This window comes from Hylaeus anthracinus, unplaced genomic scaffold, assembly GCF_026225885.1.
Source record: "Hylaeus anthracinus isolate JK02 unplaced genomic scaffold, UHH_iyHylAnth1.0_haploid 26332, whole genome shotgun sequence".
Taxonomy (NCBI): domain Eukaryota; kingdom Metazoa; phylum Arthropoda; class Insecta; order Hymenoptera; family Colletidae; genus Hylaeus; species Hylaeus anthracinus.
Genome location: NW_026534989.1, coordinates 1 through 20509, shown reverse-complemented (window position 1 = coordinate 20509; position 20509 = coordinate 1). Strand labels below are relative to the sequence as shown.

The 20509-nt window shown below is 42.1% G+C and overlaps 1 protein-coding gene across 1 annotated transcript; it reads left to right on the top strand.

Annotated features, from left to right (window-relative positions):
- Positions 1-6683: 6683 nt before the first annotated feature.
- On the top strand, positions 6684-20296 carry LOC128893191 (maternal protein pumilio-like). Its single transcript, XM_054154010.1, has 11 exons — positions 6684-6693; positions 6808-6822; positions 6922-7529; positions 8742-8982; positions 9780-9944; positions 10756-10875; positions 11142-11436; positions 11742-11982; positions 12317-12707; positions 12797-12965; positions 13058-20296. Exons 1-11 carry the CDS (start codon positions 6684-6686, stop codon positions 13371-13373), a joined length of 2571 nt encoding a protein of 856 aa, XP_054009985.1. The 3' UTR covers positions 13374-20296.
- Positions 20297-20509: the final 213 nt, after the last annotated feature.

Here is a 20509-nt window from a genome sequence, read left to right as displayed (position 1 = left end):
CATAATCTATGGGACGAACTTACGGGTACATGGTCCAATATTTACATACATTCACTGGACTAAAATTGTTCAATATTACATTATCCCACAAGTTCATGGATTTATCGTTTCGCTCTTAAAATTAACAGGTGAAACATACTTTAATTATAACGGAAAAAAAAATGTAAGAAATTCCTGTAGCTTTTTCCCTTAAATATAAACAGAATCTATGGCACGACATTGCATGTACACGGTTTAATATTTACATACATTCACTGGACTCGTTCCAGGAACCGTGTTAATCGGGCTGGTACAACAACGGGAATAACGCAGCGGATATAAAACGAGTAGATCTTCCTGTTCCCTCTCGAAATTATGACATTTTCTATTCCGTCGCGCGGGGAACTACGCGATCCGACGACATGTTCCGTGCCAGCTGTTGTCGTAACACACGGGAATGATCCCTTGGATCCCTTTGTCTTGATATATTTGCGTTGTCTCGCGGAATTTATTCGGACAGCGCTAGAAGGCAGTTCTCCAAGTTCAGCGGACCTTGAACGTTACAAAGAGCGATGCCCACGAGTTGGGAAAGAGGGGTCCCGAAGGTTTGCGCGTGGAATAATCATGAAACGTAACCGTGGCCTTGGCTCAAGCTCGAGCCGCTTCCGGAAGAGGTTAATACACCCGAAACGCATCGCTGACTTCGGGGCCTAGAGCGTGTCGCGAGCGGTACGAGTTTCTACGCTCTCGCGGAGGAACGAGCCGTTCGAACAATGCTTATTTATTTGCAGGATCGTTATCCTCGTTAAAGGTCCGAGACCAATTTTTACGATCCGGCCGTAACGACGAGGGAACGCTCCAGCTGGGGGCGGTGCTCCTTGTAATCTGGTAACGCGTAATTGCCTAATTAGAGGCGAACGCGTTATTACCGAAGAAATTAAACCGAAGACGCGCTAAGCAATTCGGTCGTAACAGCGCTTAACTCGTTTCTCGATGCCTTTCGGACCCTGAATTTCTTTCCCCTGGATAAGCAAAATAGGATTCCGAGCTACATTCGTCGAGAATCATAACGTGGACGTTTTAATAATTAAAGTAATATTTTGAATGCGTTACGGAACGAGGTACGAATTGAATATGAATATTCAGTGACGTTTAATGTCGATGGTAAATGAATTGCTCGCGAGACCTACATTTCGTTTATTTAAAATATTATCGGAGTTAGAACGATATTCATTGGGAATGCGCGATGATATTTATCCAACTTATCGATAAATTAGCCGTACGAAATTTACAGTGGGCGTAGAAAGTATTCGTACACCGATCAATTTCCAAACAAACTATGTAAAATTCTAATTTATTAACTTATGTTTTATAAACAATGACATTCTACATATTCTCGGAAATCTCTGCAAACTAATGTGTTTACGTTACAAACTTTACTGTAAATGGTTCGTCATATACTATACTTTTACCCACTTTTCATATTTTTTTTATTAGTTTCACAAATTATATCAACTAGGAGATGTTGTTTGGACTATGTCTATCTTAGAGATTTCCGAGAATATGGAAAATATCATTGATTATAAAAAAAGAAGTTAAAAAACTACAATTTCACGCAAAAGTTTTTTGGGAAATTGATCGGTGTACGAATACATTCTACACCCACTGTGTGTTCGTAAAAGTGGGAACGTAGAATAGACGTTCTGCAGTAGCTGCGCGTAGAATGTACGATAGCATTAGGTCACGTCGCGGCGACTGTGGGACGTAATCAGACGGATGGGATTCTGAAGTGCCCACATCGTAATCGTGGGCAGCCCCAACGAAGAGAGGGTCATTTACATCGGTTCAAACGCAAACCTACCGTCGTAATCGCGTCTAAATCGTTCCAAAGAAACTTCTTCCTCGTCTCTCGATCGCCTTCGTCGAAAACAAAAGAACCCGCGACCCTCGCGTCTCGTCGATTCCTTCGGAGACTAATAGGTTGCCGGTCGAAAGCGTTTCTAACAAAAACTGGTCGTCCAATACCGGGATTCGATTCGCTTCGTTTTCACTGGAATCTCCTCCGCGTTCACCGCGGTGACCCAGACTTTTCCCGACCGTAGATACGACGACAATTTTATTCGAATTATAGATTAGATTGAAACACCCCGTATCGATTTATCGGGCACGTTCATTCAACGAAACAGTTATTGAAATAAGCTTTCATTCATCGAACGCGGAACGTTATTCCCATCGATCCTTCCTTATTGGAAACTCTTGTTCGGATCAGGCCTCTGCCTATTTCTGGACGCATCGCGCTAGATTTCCTCTTTTATTGGCATGAGCTCGTAATTATACGCCCCGGAAAACAGGCAACGATAGGCTTCGATCGAACGACACATCGGCGATTGTGTCTATCCCCTCTCTCGGATCTTCAAAAGAAATTAACACAACGTTCCAAGACTGACTTCCGGTTAGTGACTGACTATGAGAATACCAGCGGCCAATCCTGTTGGTCATTGCCATCTCCTAAAACAAGGTAAACTATTCATTGTAGCTTGACGCGTTAATATCCCTGCAAACCGATATTACCTCGTTTCTGTAAGGAAACAGTCTAGGATGACGCCACGGACTTTGTCACGAATGAACTAACCGCAGTTATCTTCACAAAAATCTGCTCTTTAATTACAGCCACATACACTTTTCATAACCCGACAAGAAAATAACGCTAAATATATGCGTAAAGACGACAAAAAGGAACGCAACTAAACAAACTAAACCGATTGTACTTAAAAAAAGTTACTGGCCGTATGCCCTCGACTTGCTGGCGAAATTGCTCGACTAAAACTAAACTGCCGGTTTTAAAAATTGATTCGCGAGCACCATTCGCGGTCACCTGTACGATAGGTACCATGTGTGTTTATGTACATTCTTACATTTCAATCTCGATCTTTGATTTTCATAATCCAATCACTCTTCCTCAGACATATGTCTCGCGCATGATTAATGATATTCAGTCTATCGAGCGAATTGTCGAGTAAATTGCAGATACACGAACATGAAACAATAGAATCCGTATAATGTATTTTTCTTTTATTCTACGGGTTGTGGGTGAATAGACCAAACTGGGTTTCACTGTAAATAGAGTTGATATTTATTAAACAATAATTAAAGTTTCTTTACATTATTTACATTATACAGGGTGTCCCAAGAATGTTGAAGGTCCTTGAAAAGGGTGGTTCAGGGGGTGATTTGAAACAACTTTTTCCTTAGCGAAATTGTTGTCCGAGGCTTCGTTGAGGAGATATTAACGGAAAACACTGACCAATCAGAGCGCGCGGATACCGTTGGAGCGGCCGCGATAGCGATGGCTACGCGCTAGGTAGCCGCTCTCGTACGCGAACAAATGGCTCGACGTGCATCGAAGGATATTGACGCGGCCGCTCAGCGCGTAGCCTTCGCTACCGCGGCCGCTCCAACGGTATCCGCGCGCTATGATTGGTCGGCTTTTTTAAATTAATATCTACTTAACGAAGCCCCATCCGACATTTTTGCAAAGGAAAAAGTTGTTTCGAATCACCTCCCGAACCACCCCTTTCAAGGACCTTCAATATTTTTGGGACACCCTATATACAGATTACCTTACCTATAAATAGAGAAACGACATTTAAGGCTTATTCTTTCCTATCTTTCCTTCTTATACTAATGAATCTCACTTATGTTCGTGCACGTGTGTCCCTTCTATTGTCTTCTGTGTTCTTTATTATCGACAAGTCACGCGGCAAAATTCAAATGGGTTTGTAAAGTACTATCTGTACTACTTTATATCCATATAAAAAAAATCGTACCCGATCGATCCGGTCTAGATTGCGCGTATGGCCTCCGTCCAAGGTCAAATATCATAGATCAAAGTGCGTCGGAAAAGGTAGCCGAAGTGCGTCGACGAGGTCGGGTCCCAGACCGGATCATTCCCTCGTTCGATGGCGCGTCCCGTCACGGTAAAACCGTATCCACGTTTGTCGGTTAATTAGAGTCCAGAACGAGTACCGGTAACACAGAAGCGAACGGTCGTCGGTGAACGTCCGCAGGGGGTCGTCGACCCATGCCAACCCAGGCCTCGTCGACTTTTAACGCCTCTTTTACCGCGCTACCTAAACTCGAACGTTCGCTCTCCCAACTTCTCTTCCTCGACCTTGATCCGAAACTTTTAAAAGTCCCCTGACCCTCGACGCCTCTCCCGTCCTGGTAACAGGACGGACCGCGTCGTCATCGAGCCCCCGAGGCATCGTGATTACGTTACCACCTCTGTACGACCGACGACTCTCGAGTCCTTAACCCTAGACTCACTCTTGCTGTGCTCAACCTTTCGAGTTACCGTTGAGGTACATTCAGGAACGAAATAAAGCGTGCGCAGTTATTTAACGTTTGTTGAACAAAAAAAATAATATAAAGAAAATATATTCTACTATACAGGGTGTCTCACCCGATTTTGACATCTTGTTTTTCTCGCTACTGTTACTCGTAACAAAAAAATGTTTCGTCGGAGGCTTGAATGGTTATCGATTGGAGCATATTCTGATGTTATTAGTTTTTTCGTGAGTGGACACGTAAAGGTATTTTTTAATACATCAATCGATTCAGCTAGACAATTGTTACGAAAAAGTACTAACTGTGTAATGTCGGAAAATTAATAGTTCAGGAGATATTTCAATTGAAATTATTTAAATTCTTAAGGCATCATTACTGCCGCGCCAAGACGTCCTGTAAACGGTAACGTCTTAGTACAACAGTAATGGTGTTTTAGAATTATTTAAATTGAAATATCTCCTGAACTACTAATTTGTCAACACTACATAGATTTTGGGCTACGACTGGATCGAAAAGGAAGAAGAGTTTGGAAGCTGAAGGGTCGGGATTGAGTAATGACGAAAGTTTGTTGTTTTGGTTAAAGCAAAGATTTGGAATCGGTCAGGAATGATTAAGGGAAAATATTTACTGCGAATGTATAACAACGTTTTAGAATGTTTTAGATAAATGGAGGTGTGGAAAGAATGGAGATGTCGGGGGTAATCGTATAATGTAGATAGTCCGGTGTTTCAACGAAATGGTAGTGCCAAAAATTTTTCCGAAAAACGTGCCAGACACGATACAATTGATTTATAAGCCCAGTCTTGCGTCATCGCATTCCAATGCAGTTTTTAGTGCGAGTAGATTATTCGCGAAGTAATTCGAGGCTAATTGACAAAAGACGCTACAGTTTTATAATTTCATACCGAACACCCCGATACAACTCCGAACGAAAATTCGCAACTGGAGAAACAAAAACGGGCTATAAATAATCTAGCAAACGCGCTGGATCGAACCCCAAGGAGTCCTAGGATTAAGCGCCTTAATCTCTGTCCGAGAGATTGGAGTTTTGCCCAGAGAGTTCCTCTGTAAACGTTCGAGCGCATTGTCGAATAAATTAAGACGACCGGGACGAGCAGACGTCCCTGCGATGCTCCTCGCACGCTCGCCGCGTTCAAGCCGAAAATTTGCATGCGATATCGTGTGCCTACCGACTGTTTGCAGGGACCCACAGTCCTGCAGATTCGTTTGATAACAGCTGAACACGTTGCTATCTACGAGCAAGAGGGATCGATACATTTTGCAGCGCGAGGAGTATTTTTAGGTTCGAGCAATCTTACCTCGCGTACTTTATCAACAGCACACCATGATGTAACCATTAATGACGAATTAGTTGCTAAAACTCTCGATTTGTCAACAAGAAGCTTTCCTCGTTTAACAGTCTTTTCGTTAACCCTTTGCACTCGAGAGGTGACCGAGAGTCACCACTGGGTTTGCCGCAGCGAATCAACCAGCAACAATGTTTGTTTAGGTTTAATTTCTTTGGAACTCGAAGTGTCGATAAAATAATTGAGGCAAAGGTGTTTTTGACTCTCAAATCTCAAATCTCAAATCTCAAATTTGAGTTCTCATTTTGGAAGTCAATCCCAGCTCAGCATTCGCGGCAATAGAGTTCTAAGAAAGTGTTGAATTAATTTCATCTAAATATTGTACTTATTCCAATAACAAAAATGAATCACGTTTCTGTTTGAAGTCATCGCGGTTCTTAGTTGTTAGATGTGTGTATGTGTGTGTGTAGGAGGGTGGGGGCGTAAGTCTACTAATATAAACATCCGCGTCAAAAATTCGAGTTCGACGAGTTGAGGGTGTTAGGTAGTTGAGAGACAGCCTCGATAGTGAATTCAGCTGTCTCTCTGAGCCTTCGAAGTGTCGAAATAAAGTTCATTTAGATGAAACTATTTATTTTTTGCTTCCAACCATAATCTGGCAGAAAACAATCTCGAGCTGCTGGTAAATGCCGGACAAAAAGGTCTCGAGTACAAAGGGTTAATTTATCACCCTTCACCCACAATCAGTTGGCTATCTTCGTCAACTACAAGTGATACTCTGTTGCAAGTGTAGGACGTGAATAAAGGTTGAACAAAATCGAAGATCGTTTATTAACCACGTTCTTACAAATTGCCACGGCTGAAACTTGATATATTGTAAACCAGTAAGTTTTCACAAAATGTCATTCACGTCCTCGTAACTTCGTCCGTATCGAATTTTTAATAACAAGATTTTCATCCGTTTTAAACCGCAGCTATCTTCAATGAACGAACAAATCTTAACCATAAGCGTAAAGAACATAAATCCAATGCTGCAACTCGATACGTAAGATGCACACCAGTAAACCAAAACTTTAGGATACTTTCTCGCGTATACCCTTTCTCGTTATCTCACTTCTGAAATTTGTAAGAACATTGTTTTAATAAATGATCTTCGATTTTGTTTGACCTTTAGTCACGTCCTACACAAGTAAAGTCTGTGCAATCATTGGGTTAATGAACGATGGGGAGTTTTATTATACTCTGTTAATTTCTTCTGATGGGAATAGTGATAGATTGAATTTTTGAGCACCTTACGAACCGCTGATACGAGATTCAGTATTCATATTTGGTAGCATTAATGAGGTTTTGAATTGTTCGATAAAATTGTTTCGAGAAAGTCTCGAAAATGCTGTCAATGTGCTTGTAATTGCACAAGTAAAGTCTAATTTTCAACTCTCCTACGCACAAAGAGTCCCATTAGGACATAAAATTACAACAATCTTTTTTTTTTTCTTCCAGCAATTGTTCCGAAGTCAGCCGCAGGGAGCCACGCCGCAGCAGTTGCAGTTGCTCCAGCAGCAACAGCAGCAACAACAGCAGCAGTACCTGGCCGCCTCTCAGGCGCAGCAGCAGCAGCAGCAGCAGCAGCAGCAACAGCAACAGAACTTTCCCACGGCGCCGTACACCGTTATCAGCGGCCAGGAACCGTACGTCGGTGCATTGATAGCCGGAGCACCACCACCGGTGGTACAACCTTATTATGGAGTCGCCCCGTGGGTCTATCCAGCGGGACTGCTGCCCCAAGCACCTCCCCAAGCAGCGGCGCCACCGCCACCCAGGCGACCGCTGACACCATCTTCGGCGGCGGCCGCGGCAGCTGCCGCCCAAGACACTGCAAATAATTTGGCGCAGACTGTAAGCGGACAATTAGCCTGTTTCTCGATCGTAGACGCACGCACGTGTTTAGAAATAAATCCTAATGTCACCGGTTCCCGAGCGCGATACGCCTTCAGCTGAACCGACGCGTCTCTTTTGCTCCCTTCTGAACCCGCGAGAGGCTTACTCGGCCGACGATCTTCGGGAGAGATTAAATATAAACTTCGAGCGATTTACAGGTCCATTAACGTCTCTGTCTCTATTCTGTCTCTAGAGTATGATTTTGGCGACATTCGAGGCCGAATGTCAAATAAGGATGGTCCGGTGTAGAGTGTGATAATGAGTTCAACGAATGCACGAATTACATGAACCTGAGGTGTGAAAGAAGAGTGTTTTGACACAGTACATAGCCAATCTTTATTTTAATTCCCTCTGAATTCTGTATATTTTTCAAATTATTTTCCTACAAGGAAAGAACGAGTGTTGTCCAACTTTCACGTCTCGAAGAAAGAGTCTGCTCAGAAATGGCGGCCCACTTACAATTTCGACACGGACCATGCGGAGCAGTTTGGTGAACAGTTGAACGGTTGACTGCGCGTCAGTTTGAACTGTGGCTGGAAGATAAACGCATGGAATGGAACGAATGTTTAGACTAACCTTATGAGCCGTGGCAAGAGTGGGAGCAAGGTGCAGGTTCTAGTCGCACTATGCTGTCCTCTAATCGATCGAACAAGGATAGATGAAGGAGAGAAGGAAAACAAAGATGCTTTATCCTTGTTCGACCGATTGACTCGACAAAAGCATCTTGAGAAGTTAGCACGTGTAGAATCTACACCATAACAACACTTTTTGCCACGGCTCAGCTACGCTCGACTTTGTCGGCAGGCAATTAGGATGTACCCTAAGGGAGGGAGGAATAACCGATAACAGCATGTGTTGTGTATATGGAAGGTTAAAAGGATGCCTGGACGAATGCTAGAGTTTAGTTTCAAATGAGAGAGCGAAGCGTTAATATCACCGATAGTCAAACTGCGTGTGCGACAAACAGCGAAGGCGTTACTTTATTTCAAGTACCAGGGAATCGCTCGTAGTACTCGTGCAAAGTGATCATCGGTTGTTAGGCTTTTCGAGCTCGTGTCGCATAGCTGCGTAAAGTTTCATCAAAATAGCCGTGTTACGATTGTTCAGCTATCGATATAAACAGGATAAACAGGTTATTATCAGTAATAGCGAAATGCTTCGTGTCTCCAGGTTCAGGGTCAGTACCAGGTGATACCAGCGTATTACGATCAAAACGGATCCATAGTGATGGGCGGTGTGCGCGGGTTGAGCTCCGCGGCAACCCCCATGAGACTCGTCAGTCCTGCACCAGTTTTGGTGAACAGAGCTCCCTCCCAACCACCGCCGGGACCACCAGCTCCACCGCCACCGAGTCTATACTCCCAACCGACTCCTACGTCCCACAGTAATGCAACAGCTGGCGAATGTTTGGGTAAGATACTCTACGCCGATGGAAATTGTAATTAAATACCCGGATCCGCTCGTCGTCGTCGTTGTAGATATGTGTTACTGTTTTCGGTATTCCTTTCCGAGAAGTGCATAAAAGAGAGCTGGCACGCGATGGTAGGCGTGGGTGTTTTCGATTGATAGCAAAATCTACGATCAGCAATTTTAGAAGAATTAAGTTGTTATAAAACTACTAAAAACCTACAATTTCTGAAACACCCAGCCGACCAGTATCGCGTGCGCCTTTCGTATACATAACGTGTATATATATATATGTACATAGCCAAAAAATATATATATATATGCATGGCGTTCAGTGAAAAATCGACGGATTACTCCACGAGATATACATTGTATTTAACACTCTACCTATCGGCCTATTTAACTATACAAGACGCTGTGAAATTAATCTTACCGAGTATTAAAAGCCTTGGCTATTTTCTCAAATTGACTATCGTAAGCTGATATCTGGAAACATGGTTAATAGGCTCTCCAGAATTAAAAAGCCCACGAATAGGCTATCGGTGGGTAAAGTGTTTGCGTTGGAGTAACGGGTCCCTGATGTCTGTACATACGTGTATCCACGCCACGTATTAACCTCGTGACTAAAAAGAAAAAAAAAAGACCGTTAATACGAACTATCGATGTCAATAGCGGTAGCGTGGTGTGTGTATGTGTTGGAACGGTGTACCGCTAGGCTTAATAGACGGTGTGAGGTTGGTAACGTACGGGCAGATTAATTGATAACTAAGAGCGTGTGTGGGTTGCGGGCTTTCGGTGCAGGTCTGGCGGCGTGCAGTGCTGCAGCGGTGGTTGCACAAGCCCAAGCGGTCGCTGTACAACAGGCGCAGCAGCAAGGATCAGGACTAGCCGCGGGTTTAGCCGCTCTAGGATACGGTGGCTCCCCACTGGGTGCACTGGGCTCGCCTGCTCAGCTCCAGAGCACAGGTACAACATTCTCTAGCCAACGACGAATCGTTGAAAGAGCCCATTTTCGGTGTCAGGCGTCGTCGACATCCTCGATATAGCAACTTTGTAAAATACGTAACGACTCGCGATGAACGATGACGTACAGGGTGAACCACCTTACTCTACCGCCTCGAATATTTGTCCCATATTTCGTAAATATACGTCTATATAGGAAATATATCTGTAAAAAAGCTAGATAGCGTAAAAGCTATATTCATACATCACATGTATATACACATTTTATGTACAATACCTGACCCAAAAGCTATTTAAGGTGACGATAACAGGTAATTCACCCTGTGTAATATATTTGATTAAGTCACGATGATCCTTTGTTATCATCGCTTCGAGTACATCGTTCAGTGCTCTCCAAAGATAAGTCTTATGTTTGTCTTTCGGAGAATGTAATTGAAATAAACATGAGCTTGAAGAGAGAGCTTAGCAATGTAGCCGAAACGTTGATAACAAACGATCGTCGCGATTTAAACAGACGATCCTCTTACATCACCGTTCACCGCGAGCAGTTACTTATTCTACAAAGCTGCGATATCAATGGTGACTCATCAACAAACAGCGATGGATCCTCGATATACATATATGCCATTTTGTACATACCAAGATAGAAAATGTTTGCATGCTTTTGCGAGAGCGTATCGTTTTGTCTTTATTGTCATGTTGAACACGTATTCTCCTGCCAGTGCTGTCCTTTGTTTTAGAATCAAACCGATGGCCGCGCGCATCCGTTGTCCATCGATTCCGCTTAAAAACCGCGTGTCCTTTTTGTTCACAGGTCTGGGTCTCGGCGCTTCGTCAACCGCGCGAAGAGATTCCTTCGATAGAAACACGTCAGCGTTTAGCCCTAGTTTGGAGTACAGCCGCGCCAAGTGGCCTCAAAGTTACGGAGCCCTTGGTAAGATAACTTTGTCTTTGTTTTTGTCAGATAATTGTTGAACATATCTATCTCAAAGATTATATGTAGATACATTCATGCCAAGTTTCACCCTGTTTCAACAATTCTTCTTCCAAACCAAAATTTAAACACCGTTTATTTTTGTCACTCGAGTCACGCGGAAACCCTTTTAATGGGTTTTCGCGTCGTTCATTACGCCGCGAGGCGGCACCTTAATTAGCCTTGCGTTCCCTTGTTTGTCTACATTCGCACGATCCTGTTTACAGGTACCGTGACGGCGTCGCCAAGCCCATTAGGATTATCCTTGACACCACCGCCAACTTTGGGAGGATCTTTAAGCGGACTGGTCGGTGGAGCCAGTCGGGTATCCGCTGCTCCTGGAGCCGAGGCCAAATTTCGCGCTAGCGCGGTTCCAGCTTTAACGGCAAACGGAGTCTTCGGTTCCAGTAGCTCCCTTTTCCCTAACCTGGTGGGCAAACCTGGCCGCGGCGGTACTACCTGCATCGGAGACAAAAATGCTGGAGGACGATCACGTTTACTGGAAGACTTCAGGAATAACCGGTACGTCCTCTTCGAATCATCGTCAATGTCGCGCGAAGTGTAGTTCGATTACGATTGTAAAGTAATTACACGGTAATTGTAAAATAATTGCGCAATAATCACCGTTTAATTGCTACGTAATCGTAATCGTGAATGATTAAACTATGTAATTACGGAGCAATTACGTTATATTTTTAACCGTGGCGAATGTAATCAAATTACATTTTGCTCAACATTGGCTATCATTCGACGACGAGTATTATTTTACGTTGTATCATTACATTACCGGTACAGCTTACGTTACGAGACGTTTTTTCCTGCTGCAGATTCCCGAGTCTTCAACTGCGCGACCTGGCCAATCATATAGTCGAATTCAGTCAAGATCAGCATGGATCCCGTTTCATTCAGCAGAAATTGGAACGCGCCTCGGCTAGCGAAAAGCAGCTCGTATTCCAAGAAATCCTCACTTCTGCTTACTCATTGATGACGGACGTTTTTGGAAATTATGTTATTCAGAAGTTCTTCGAGTTTGGCACGCCGGAACAAAAGTCCACCCTCGCTCAAAAGGTAGTTATTCACAGCTCATGTATGCGTTTCTCTATCATAGCGGTGCTTCCTAACTTTCCTTATATCGTGGCATATATAAGGGAGACTGACGACTACATAAGTTAGATATTATGTTGATACATAGAGATTTCATAGTAATTTATATTAAGATTATTACAACGAGTCAGGCTTGTTGCGAAGCACCGCGTTCTACGCTATCTAAAATGATGATTACCTTTGCGTGTCAACTGATTTTATCCTGTGATCGAGTATATTCCAAACTGAACAAGTTGGCCGCAAGATATTTCAAGAAGCTCTTTGAATGTTGCTACTTTAATATTCGCGTTACGTTTAGGTTCGAGGACACGTATTGCCCTTGGCACTGCAGATGTACGGCTGTAGAGTGATTCAGAAGGCTCTTGAATCGATCGGACCGGAACAACAGCAAGAAATCGTCCTGGAGCTGGACGGGCACGTGTTGAAGTGCGTTAAAGATCAAAATGGAAACCACGTCGTTCAAAAATGCATCGAGTGCGTCGAACCGCGAGCATTGCAGTTCGTCATCGGAGCATTTGCCGGTCAAGTTTATTCGCTAAGCACCCATCCGTACGGATGCAGAGTGATCCAACGCATTCTCGAGCATTGCACTCCCGAACAAACCCAAGGTATCCTTCAAGAGTTGCACGCTGCCACTGATCAGCTCATTCAAGATCAGTATGGTAATTACGTCATCCAGCATGTCCTCGGTGAGTAACGATTCGTTTATGTACGCGACACGTTCGTATCGCTGTTTTCCCAATGAACGATGCTTGACGTTTTCCTGTCTGTTTCGAAGAACATGGAAAGCCAGAAGACAAAGCACAATTGATCAGCAGTGTTAGGGGTAAAGTACTTACTCTTTCTCAACACAAGTTCGCGAGCAACGTTGTCGAAAAATGCGTAACTCATGCTACAAGACAAGAACGAGCTGTGCTAATCGAAGAAGTTTGCGGCTTTAACGACAAGTAAGTTTACCTCTGTATACCTTTATATCGCTCTGTTACGTAACATCTGCGAGTTCTCGGTGTCGCTAATTCTTGCACGTGTTTCAAAACAGCGCATTGAACGTCATGATGAAGGATCAGTATGCCAACTACGTGGTACAGAAGATGATAGACGTAGCAGAACCAGCGCAACGCAAAGTATTGATGCACAAGATTCGCCCACATCTAGGCAGCTTACGCAAGTACACCTATGGCAAGCACATCATTGTCAAGCTAGAGAAATTCTTCATGAAAACGGCATCCGCGATGGGGGTGGCGACGCCTGCCGGTGCTTCAACAGGTGGAGGTGATCTCGGTCCCATCGGGCCACCTGCTTCTGCTGCTGGTACAGTTTCCACGCCAGCTCAGCAGCCAACGCAGGTTCTATAAGCGTACGGTTTCAGAAAGTAACAACCATTCGAGATCTTCTATACGTTCAAGAAACACGTATCCAAGACCTACGTAAATATTTATTGCAACGTATCTAATCGTCATTGATTTATAATGGACGAGTAAAACGAGGATTCGTTTCCGCGCCGTCGTGTTCGTCTCGTTGTCCCTTCTTTCCGGAGCTTATAAAACCTATAACGGGAAAAAAGACGCGCGTATCCACTTGAAACGAACGAAAAGAAGAAAGAAAAACTACCGAGACGATTTTTCTTATTTTTACAAAACCGTATAAACCCGACAGAATTTGTACAGAACACCCGAGAATGGACAACGCGAGATCGCGGCGCGAGGAAACAATAACCATCAACAACAAAAAGAAAACTTCAAGGTCGAATGTGTGTCAGAAAAAAATCAATTTGTAGAATAACGTTAGAGGTGCAGTGCATTTTTCTATTAGCAATCTAACGTGCTGCCGAGTAATATATTCGTAGCGATTACGCATTGAAATGTCCCGAAAGTTGCACCGATAACGTTTTGAGAACCGAGTTTCTTCGAAACGACTGGACAAGCTTTGAAGCTTGATCGTAAAAAAGAAACTGCAGTGCTAGGATGGCTGATTGTCTTAACACCGCTCGTTTAATCGATCAGTTGACGCAATTTCAAAACACGGCACGAACACGTTCCGACAATTTGTAAGAAACTACTTTTCTCCCCCTCGGTTTGGGTAAAATCGTTATTTAAACGAACACACACACATGTTATTATCCTTTTTAAACTCAGCACTCTTTCGAAAGAGCGTAGAGCTCTGTCCTCTGGCAAACACTTAAGCGAAAATAATAGGAAAAAAACGCAAAAAGGAGGTGTAAACAGCATGAGAAGTCACGCCCGCGCGCCGTTCAACGGTTGCGCCCGCGAACGACAAAACTCGGTAAACAACAGCAATAGGTTCGATGAAGAGACAAAAATTGTGTTTAGACAGCTAGGATAGATCGTAGAGCTGCATGCATTTATATCGAGTTGTAACGAGATTGCGATGTCCGTAATATACGATGCGCGAGACGTCTTGGTCGCGAGTGTACCGTACAGCCTTTGCACGCTAAACGTAGTATTATCCTTGTGTGCGGTACACGTCCGATCAACGAATCGGTATCGGTTCAGATTTGATAGATGGTTAGGAGCTACAGATACGTCGATTAAAATCTAGCATAGCGTTTGACATGGGAATGAAGCTGAGTATCCCTGACCGGACCGCTGATCTGCCCCCTTGATTGCTTCAGATTGTTCGTGAATAATAATAATAATCATTAATAAAGAAAAAAAAAAAAGTAACGATGAACGATACCAGGAAAAAAGGAAAGGAAACCAAGTTTGTTATTCTCGTTTCACGTTTAGAAAGAAATTTTCGAAAACGGATCAGTATATGATATATATGTGTATTCCTTCTCGAGAGAGAAAAAAAGAAAAAGAACCTAACAGAATTTAGCAGAAGTAACGGAAGATAAGAAACAAAAGATGGTAAAAGACAGAGATAAAAATAATGAGGAGAGACATCAAGTCGTCAGCACGGTTCTCTTTTGTTCGTTTTACGTTTGTCGCCTTCGAGCGCGGAGCATTTTTTTCTACTCTCTTAAACGTCCTTTTTACATCCCCCCATCTCCTCAACCCCTCTTCCAAACGCCCTTTCCCTTGCAACCCCCCAATGCCCACTCCCTCGTCCCAAAGATCCTCGAATTTTGTAAATTGTGATATAAATAAATAACAAATGTGTATAGGAAACGACGTGACAAACCCTACATGAGGAACCGTAAATTCAATGAATAATTTTATTTTTCACGGGAATTCTCTCCTTTTTAACGGACTTTGTGAATATCGTGTATTATAATAATTACTAATTATATTAAATTTAAATATGATTTACGTTCTAATGCTGCTGACCCTCGATCAACATACGTTACACCACCCATTCTCCTGCCGTGTTAAAGATGGCCGTGTTACGGCCACCTCCTAACCCCCCATCTCCTGCTCCCTTCGCATACACGCACTCTCATGCATTATCCAGTTGTAAGATATAGACATTTTTGACAAAGGAGACGCTCTATAGGAAAGAAATCGTTTATATTCGGATTCATTCGATTCCCAAAACGCCCCACGTCCATACCCGCAGTCCTTTTAAAACTAATCGCAGCAATCGCGTGATCGCGGTGATCTTTGAACGTAACCGAGACCCATTGTACATTGTATAAATGATAACGCGTTCTATAACAAACAAACAAAAAAAAAAAAAAAAAAAGAAAAATCGTCAGGAAATTTAACCCCCCCCCCCTCTCTCCCCCTCCCGCCATTGCATGTGTATCTATATCTCTTTTCGCGTCAAATTTCGCCTTCCGACCCTCCTCACTCCCCTCTCATAACACGTTCACACGTTAGGAATATAATATTGTACACGCCGAGCATTTCGATTTGTATATTGTTATCGATCACACAAGACGGTTGGAAAGAGCGCCTCTCAGCTGTTTTCAATAGCATCGAACTCATTTCTTTCCTTTTAGTTTTCTCATTTTGTTATCGAAACAGCGGTTCGTATTTCTCTCTCTCTCTTCGTAGTCCTCGTTTTCGGTTAGCCTCGTTCGACGCGAATCCTCTGTGACGTTTTACCGATCATAATTTTCTCTGTCGAGCAACAGCGTTCCCGACAGGCATAGTTGTGCATACGTTGAAGCCAATTCGGAGGAAGAGATGAGCAAAATGATATTTTACGTTAATTATTGCATTCTTGTTACGATTGGAAACTTTTTATAAAAAATTTATAATGATTTTAGGTCGAACTATAGAATGGAACGCATTAACAAATATTGCACGCCTTATCCTCGTCCATTATTAAAATAAAATTTTGTCCATCTCTGTTCAGAGGGTAGTAATATCTCGCCGCTTTTCCACATCGCGTATGTTTTTTAACAGTCGCTATTTCATCCCTAAAGGCAGACGCGTTGTTCGAATTCCTTTGTAAATTTCTTTGTAAATTTCTTTGTAAATTTCGTCGCACGAACCTCGCTACCAGAACGCCAATTTTTCATCCAAATCGCTTCACGAGTCGTAAATATATGTATATATAAATTATTCCTCGTCGAGCGGGCGAACCTGTTCGACGATTGTACAAACAAACAAAAAAATCTCATCAAGTTTTTTAAATTCGACGTTCGTACGCGCGATACGCTCATCATCCCCTTTGCCGCCCCGTCTCCCAAGTTTGTATACACATCCGAGGAAGGTTCGTTTGCGTGGCCCCGCGTACTCGCAACCGACGCTAGACAATGATAATAATAAGATCGAGTTTGTAATTTTAAAACCGTGTACAATGTATAATATTTTGTTAAAAAAACTTAGGTGTTAAATATGTAGAATTCTAAAGAAACAAAAGTAACGAAACGGAAAAGTGAAAGGGAGAAAAACCGCATGCAACTCGAGGGATTCGTCGCGATTTTGTACAAAAAATAAAAAACAAACAAACGATAAGAAAAGAAGAAATTAAAGGGAAAGCTACTAAGTGCTGAAAAATGGCGAGAAGAGGGAATTGAACATAGCCGCTTTCTTTGTAACATATTGTAAATAACGATTTATTAACGAAATTGACAAATTCTTAGGTGCCCTTTCTCTTTCTTCTTCGCACGGAGATATATTACTCACTCTAGTTAGTGACAGAATTCACGTATAGGGAAACGAACAAACGAAAAAGTAAAGCGGAGAAGAGGAAAAGAGCAAAACGTTTTGTAAAAGGAAACTCGCGCGAGACGCGGTACTTATCGAATTCGAAGCGGTTTTTGTTTACTTTCTTCTGTTTAGTTCCTCCCTCGATTCTCGAGTATGTTGATTTCGATCACGGCGATCACGGTGTACTCGTGGAGGTGTAACGACGAAGAGGATAGGTTTGTTGTTCCCCTCGCGCGGAATCGATTATTTTTCGGAAATACGCTGAGAGGAGGCTGCTCGTTTTGGAGCCGCAAAAAATACGGAAAAAAAGAAAAGAAACAAACAAAACACAACACCGAAACAGAACAAAACAAAAAAGTAAAGTAAAATATAGGGAAAACTGGATAAGATAACAGTACATGTACGATAACGTAACTGAAAACTCGATATATACAGACAGAGACATTCCAACCGCCACTCTTTTCACCCTCGGTCGACAGGATACATAGTACGCTGTTAACGCGGATTAACGTAGTTAACAACGCTTAAATGCGTTTTACTGATATTTAATAAGGAATGCCGATAGTTCCTTCGTCCGTGTAAATCGCGCGCATCATTTGTAAATTAAACAAACGTCGGAAACGTACGTCTCATTTTTTGTAATAGAAGCATCGATAAATAATCACCCCCTCTCGCGCCCCCTCACCCCTCCGTAAGAATTTTTCCCCCTCCCCCTGTCGAAGTAGGAAATACCGCGAAATGAAAAGAAAAAGAAAAAGAATATACCGGAAAGTCACACATATATAGCAGAAGCGAAACTCGAACGCAAAATCTCATGTCTTATCAGCTAAGATTACTTGATTACTATTATACTTTTTATTATTATAATTATCATTAATATTATTCTACTCTTATCATTACGATTAATACGATTACTATAATTATTATTCCTATAGTTACTCTTACCAATATTTGTTTGATTAACGACCTTCCCTTTTTATTAATTATTATCGCTATTTACTAACGTTTGCTAAATACACCACTTTCTATACAAATACGAATATAAATAATGTATATGTATATGTATGTATATATGTGTATATGTATTGTATATACATAGATATATATACATATATCGGCGAACCACGCGTAAACACGCCCCACGTAACAATAACATTTGTCATTTTCTTTTTCTTTCTTCTTCTTCTTTTTTCTTTTTTCTTTTTTTTTTTAAATTTAATCCAAGAAAAGAAACGGAATTTAGTAAAACGATCGTTTAGCGATTAGAGGTTGACCACCTGATTGCTGTCGTGTTGCATATATACATATATATATATATACATATACGTATACATATATCTACTTAAGCTTCTGAGGAACGAAAAGAAATTCTTTAACGACTTTTTGATTATAAATAGTGTAAATTTTTTATATAGTGCGAGAATGGAAATATTATTGGTTGCGCGACTTCTACGAGGTGCGCGTGGCACCGTGTATAAAAAACAAAAAAAAAAACAAAAAGAACGAAACAGGAGCATACAAAACAAAGCGGAACAATAAGACGGGAAAAGCACGCAGAATTTAATGAATGACAACACGTTGTACATGGTCTTTCGATTTTTTTCCCCCCCCCTCACGACGAACACACATGCGAATGTAATTCTAATTTTGTCATTTTTTTTTTGTCTCTTTCGTCTTAATTCTTTCACGTTAACCGCATTACGGATCGCGCGATCCCAGGATCCGCGTGTGCGAAAACAAAAATTTGTCTCGTGTCGTCCACAGCCAAGCCCCGAAATCGTTCTTGCGTACGATCCTTGTTCCTCGAGCGTGTTGTACTCTTTGTAAAATATTATATTGTAAAAGTGTGCGGGACATTCACAGTATTTCTGTAGACACGGTTCTTTTTCGGTATGGTACTCTTTTTGTAAATTTCTGCGCGAGATCATACTTTGACGGAATTTTTATGGTCGCTTAGCGTATGGAATAATTGTTTTGTCTTCTTCTTTTTTTGTTTTGTTTTGTTAGTAAAGGATCCGAATCGCGGGATTTGTAACGCAGAAAAGAAAAATGCAAACAAACTGAAGAAAGCAGTATCGAATCTTATTCTTAATCGTGTTGTGTGTGTGTGTGTGTGTGTGTATGTGTGTGCGTAAACGAAGAAGGAAAAGGGCGGCGCGCGAGAACTTCCCACGATTAAACGAATCGTTTTCCAGTAATGGAAACATTCGTTATTAACGTTTAGGGACGTTTTAGGCGCACCGAAGACGCTGCGAGCGCCAGAGATGGGCGAACTATGTATTCGTATTTAAACAGCATCCTTTATTTGTTCGACGATAGCCGAGATCCGAATTGTAAAATTCTGTAATTATTACCACAATGTATAGTTTGTATAATAATTGTATTCTATTCTATCTTTACTGGGCGTCAAAAAATCAAATTTTGCAAGGCGATCTTTATTCGAATATAAATTGCTTTTAATCGTGATATTTTAGTCGAACGAAACGTCGCCCATCTCTCGGCGAGAGCGTCGCGTTTCCGATGGGGCACCCTCGCACCGCAATATTCCTGTATATAATGCGATCCGTTTGAACAAAATTCGACGAGACACTTTTCTTTTGTCGTCGTACACCGAACAAAGAACAACCCCGCGTCGATCACGGTGCCCCGAAGAATTCTTGCAACCGATCGCTCGTCACATTCGGTCAAATAGAGATCAAAATTATAGCGTACTCGAAGAAAAAGAATGGAAATAGTTGCGCTCGATTCGGCATACACAGAGATATCGTGCAAGCAATACGACAAGCGTTTCCATGCGTTACATATAATCCCTTTTTAACCTTCGATATTTGTACTTTAGATACAATCATCTTTCTGATCTCTCTTTCGCCCCCTTTCTCCTGCAAAACGGACGCGATGCCTCCTCCTCTTCGCGAGGAGACGAGGAGGTGTACGTTGGTAACATCTTGGTAGAGGAAAAGTAAATGAATACAGAAGGAACAAGAAAGGGTTCCCGCTTAAACGGGAACGCGTACGAGAATTCGAAAGAGGAAAACAATTAAACAACCCTATAAATAATTGATTATACATATATATATATATATCTGTATATGTATACCTAAGAAAAAAAAAAATAACTTTGAAACCTATCGGTATATGATATATATGTAATAAGTACTATTTAAATATTGTAACAATTGTATATGATTTTAATACTACATGCTAATTGTATTATATATATATGAAGGATCTGCGACCTCCCACTTGTAGTACACACTCGATCGTACGCACGCAACACACTCATCCACACCTACACGCACATTATATGCCCCACTCGCAGTATCATGACGCAGTTACACATCGTGACGTACACGTACGCACGTACATATATGCTACGACATACAACACACACACACACACACACACACACACACACACACACACACACA

What these genes read in the sequence shown, in the direction of transcription:
- LOC128893191 (XM_054154010.1), top strand. An exon ending in AACAGCTGGCGAATGTTTGG is followed by an intron (nt 8,983 to 9,779) that starts GTAAGATACTCT and finishes CTTTCGGTGCAG; the next exon opens with GTCTGGCGGCGTGCAGTGCT. An exon ending in TGCTCAGCTCCAGAGCACAG is followed by an intron (nt 9,945 to 10,755) that starts GTACAACATTCT and finishes TTTTGTTCACAG; the next exon opens with GTCTGGGTCTCGGCGCTTCG.